We start from the raw sequence: 4,448 nt of genomic DNA, 5'->3' as shown, positions 1-4,448 counted from the left end.
AATCCTTTAATAGTTTTCTTTCGTTATTTTATTTTATTTGCAAATATTTTTGCGCTGCTCAGTCAAAACTGAGCAGTGAATGCCTCAGGGAAGAAAAAGTATAAGCCCTAAGATTGGGAGTACTAAAAATTCTTTTCTTCGGACAGATGTTCAGAGTAAACTAAAGACTCACGTAGATAAAGAAAGTAAAGACGCACGTAGATGAAATAGCTTTTATGCCTATATGATGCACTAGTACCAGTTCGTTACACAGTCCATCCTCACATAATATTTTCTAATGCTTTAGAGTCATAAATGTTATACATAAAAACCATTATTTTCTTATATCCCATGTTCAACAATTTTATATATATAATATTATGATATTACTAATAATACTAATAACATTATTATATTAAAAAATGACGCTGGATTAAATAGGAGAATTTCTAGCGGAATAATGGTCACTCCAGAGTGGATTAGATACTTCCTCGTTCTAATTCTAGCCTAGCTTTTGAAAAATTGTTTTAGCCCAGTGTCTCTATTCATTTGAAAATTGTCATTTCTAATTGGATCTTGCCATGGCGATACTTATTACAGGCCTTCCCGTCGCGAATCCGTATTTTTAACTGGGGGCGGACAATCTTACGGAAAATATAAAAAATGGCTGAAAAAATATGCGAGCTACATTATTTTCAGTTAATTTATTAAATTTAAAAGGAACTGTTCCAATGCACAAAGTGTCTAATGCAGTTTTATTAAATGTCATAAAATTTTAATAAAACAAGAAGTAATGAAAAACAACATTTTTCAGAATAATGAATGAGTTTTATTTAAAAACGAAATCACAAAAGAAAAATAAACAACCTTTAAAATAATGCAAAAAAAGCTATTAAAATAATCATCAAATATTAGAAATTGTTATGAAAAATGTACATAGCAATACTTTTTAATGTTTTACAGATAATTTTAAAACCTTTAATGCAGGTTCTTTAGAGGATTTAGGTGAAATAAACAAACAATAATTTTTAAGAAATATGTTTGACAATATAACACCATGTTTCTTTAGCATGTTTAAGTTATAAATATCTGATATCATCATAAATATATTGCACAACGACTTTCTGCATGTCATTTTTTTCTCAATTTCAAAAATAATGTAACAAAAAAAAACCCACTGAACACAGCAATCCAGAGGTACCCTCAATCCACCTCTGTCCATAGTTTTTGTGTAGTCTCCATACAACTGAAAATAAAATGCAGTGTCAGTCAACAATTCATTTTCACTGACATCATCTTTTCTTGTAACATAGCCTGCAATATAAAACAGAGCCATTTTTGTACTCAGTGGCAAAGATGCTTCTAGTTCAGGCAATTGATTAATTATATCACAAGATTCTTCACTTCTAAAATAGCCACATTTTTGACATAAATGCTCAATATCAGTAGTGTAATCTGAAACATCAACTTTTAATTCCAATAACAGTTTAGCTTTTTCAATGTTTAATTTTTCAACAACATTTTGAACAGTTATAAAATATGTTCCGCCTGAACCTTGTCTAAACTTACTGAATGCTTTTTCAATATAATCTGTTGAGAACTCTCCTAACATAACATAAATGAAATTGTTTTTTAACAAATATTTACACATCTCTACTAACCCATAACAAGTATGCCAAATTGAAGTACCTGTATCTCTAGTTAAGGATTTTATTCTACACCCTTGTTTACCACTCATTTTAAGAGCCATATCCCCGAAATCAAGTAAATATTGCAAATTCATGTCTAGTTCTTCCGAAATAACTCTTTTACGAGAATCTAAAAATCGAGTGTCGCCATAAATTTCTTTTACACTAACTATTTTCCAGAATTTAGTAACTTTTTCTAAAAAACAAATGGTTTCATTCATATTACAAGGGTGGATAACTTTTGAATAAGTTTTGAGAGCAGCTATAGTTTCATCACAAAACACTTTTAAACAGTGTGAAACATTTTGTCTTTCAATAGGTTTTGGATGTATAGCTACAAAATTTAGTCTAGATAATTTAATTAGCTGATCTTTCTCAAAATCAAATAAACATTTAAGGTCACTCCATTTAGCAGTCATATTTTGATTTTTTTCAAAATGCAATTCCTGTGTTTTTTCTGTTATCCAGTTATTTCTGATACTTTTTAGTAGATGAACATAATCAAAAAGTAGAAAAATCCCACATTTTGTTAACCAAGGTTTTTCTTCAACTCTCTCAAATAAATTAAAAAAAGCTTGATTTGTTCGATTTCCATCACAAATAACTGAAATAACTTTTCCATTGCTAGACTTGATTGAATTAATAACATAGCATACTTGCTCAAACAAAAAAGAAGCATCCAAATGACAGACAGGTATCATTTTGCACAAAAAAGATGGTCCACCTTTTAAACATTTAACCATGATACCCAAAACAGTATTTGCTAACAACTCAGGATTATTTTCAGCTTTTCCAAATAGAGAACCACCATGGTAGAGAAGAAGAGACTTTACATAAACCTCATCTACCAGTATTACACAATTTCTCTGATTCTCCTCTATATTTGAAAATACAGTGCTGATAAAACTAATATCTGAAACATTCTTTGTCCTAGATGTAATTTTTGTCAGTGTTTTTACACTCGGAAGTTTAAAATCTTTTCTTAACTGATTGTATAGACTTCGAGATGTTGAAAAATAAGAATACGATCTGATGATTGTTTCTATACTATAAATTTTTTTACCTACTTCTGATGCATTCATAGATGCAATATGATCTTGTAATATCAATCTTTGATGATCAACTTCAATGTTGTTCAGATAGCGAATTGTTTCTTCCACTCTTGACCAACAATCAAGAGTGGTAATATGGTTTTTAGATAATGAAGAAATAAAGCAACGAACACCAGCATGAAAACTTTCAAATTTAAAATTGCTTGAGATATGAACAGCAAACATAGGTATACAGTTAACATAAAAGGAATTTGATTGGATGTGCAAAACTTCATTTACAACAAAAGTTGTTACATGACAAACAAATTTATGATTTTTAATATCTTCACATAAAGAAATGAATGTAAACAAATCACTTTTTAAATATTGTGACAACTCATCACACTTTTCATTTCTGATAGAAGACAACACTTTAGTAGTGGACCTTGGTTTTAAAGGTTGAGTTGGTATAATACTTGATGGAATATTAGGAAAAATTGAAGGAGGTTCGATTGGTCTATCTTTCCCATTGACACGAGCTTTTAAAAAATTTTCTGGAAAATGTCTTTCACAGACAACAGTATCTGGCTTATTTGGAAAATTACTTCTTGGAATTGAATTTATCCAACGATTTCGTTCTTCTTCATTCGAGGGAAGCCTATAAACTCGTACTTTATTTTTAGTGTCATAGTTTCCTCTACATCCAGGAATACAGCACTTTTTAACCATTTTGTGACTATCAACTGCTCTCAAATCGAAGTTTTAAGACTAAACTTTCCGTAACATTGTCCGCCCCCAGTCAAAAATACGGATTCGCGACGGGAAGGCCTGTAATAAGTATCGCCTTGGATCTTGCTCATTTTATTTCTAGCCTAATTCACTTAGCTCTAGCCTAGTGTCAGTACTCTTTTTTTAAGAATTGACATTTCTAATTGAAATAAGTTTTCGCTCGGTGTGATCTGATTCATTTCTTTAATTTCTAGCCTCGGTGTATTTATAGCTTTATTCCCTTAGTTCAAGCATAGTGTAATTATTCGTTTTAATATTGATATTTTTTGATATGCTGGAAAATCTCCTCAAAAATGACTGTAATCAACATCTACTTTAAACAATTGTGCAAATATGAATCCGTCTGATTGAGTCAACAGTTTGACTCGTAGTGCTTGACTTGAGGCAATGCAAATATTATATATATATATATATATATATATTATTATTATTATTATTATTATTATTATTATTATTATTATTATTATTATTATTATTATTATTATTATTATTATTTATTATTATTATTATTATTATTATTAATATTAATATTATTATTATTATTATGATTATTATTATCATTATTATCATTATTATTATTATTATTTATATTATACAAACTAAATAATTAGTTTGGTTTATATAATATTACTTCAAGTCTCACGCAATAGCGATCATCAGATGTTATAAACCGTAAAAAAACCCGAATTTTTATTAGCCAACAATTATTTTTTAGTTATCAAAAAAGTTCAAATATGTCTACACAAGTTCTTTTCAATGTATTTCATATACTTTGCCCAATTTAAACATTGCACATTACTCACCACAATTACCTTTCTAGATTTCAGCATCACATTAATGATCTTTTTTCATGCCATCATATTTTAAACATCTAAAATGTTTGACGTTATTGAAAAATGCGAAAACTTTTTTCTGTAGATTTTTTTGATTAAGCTTTTGAAAACTGTTGAAAAACAAAAAT

The 4,448-nt window shown here is 28.8% G+C and overlaps 1 protein-coding gene across 1 annotated transcript; it reads right to left on the bottom strand.

Moving 5' to 3' along the window:
- Window positions 1–785: 785 nt before the first annotated feature.
- On the bottom strand, window positions 786–3,530 carry LOC149878639 (uncharacterized). The gene has a single exon (XM_090072191.1). The coding sequence runs from the start codon at window positions 3,425–3,427 to the stop codon at window positions 929–931; it is 2,499 nt and encodes an 832-aa protein (XP_089928317.1). The 5' UTR covers window positions 3,428–3,530; the 3' UTR covers window positions 786–928.
- Between the last annotated feature and the right edge of the window lie 918 nt (window positions 3,531–4,448).

This window comes from Hydra viridissima, unplaced genomic scaffold (genome assembly GCF_058129835.1).
Source record: "Hydra viridissima isolate aposymbiotic clone 2 unplaced genomic scaffold, HvirCarnegie_v1 scaffold_14, whole genome shotgun sequence".
Lineage (NCBI taxonomy): Eukaryota > Metazoa > Cnidaria > Hydrozoa > Anthoathecata > Hydridae > Hydra > Hydra viridissima.
Note: the sequence above shows the minus strand (reverse complement) of the source record. Positions and strands in the feature narration are given on the sequence as shown.

Coding starts and splice junctions, on each gene's coding strand:
- LOC149878639 (XM_090072191.1), bottom strand. CDS start 3,427: ATGGTTAAAAAGTGCTGTATTCCTGGATGTAGAGGAAACTATGACACT.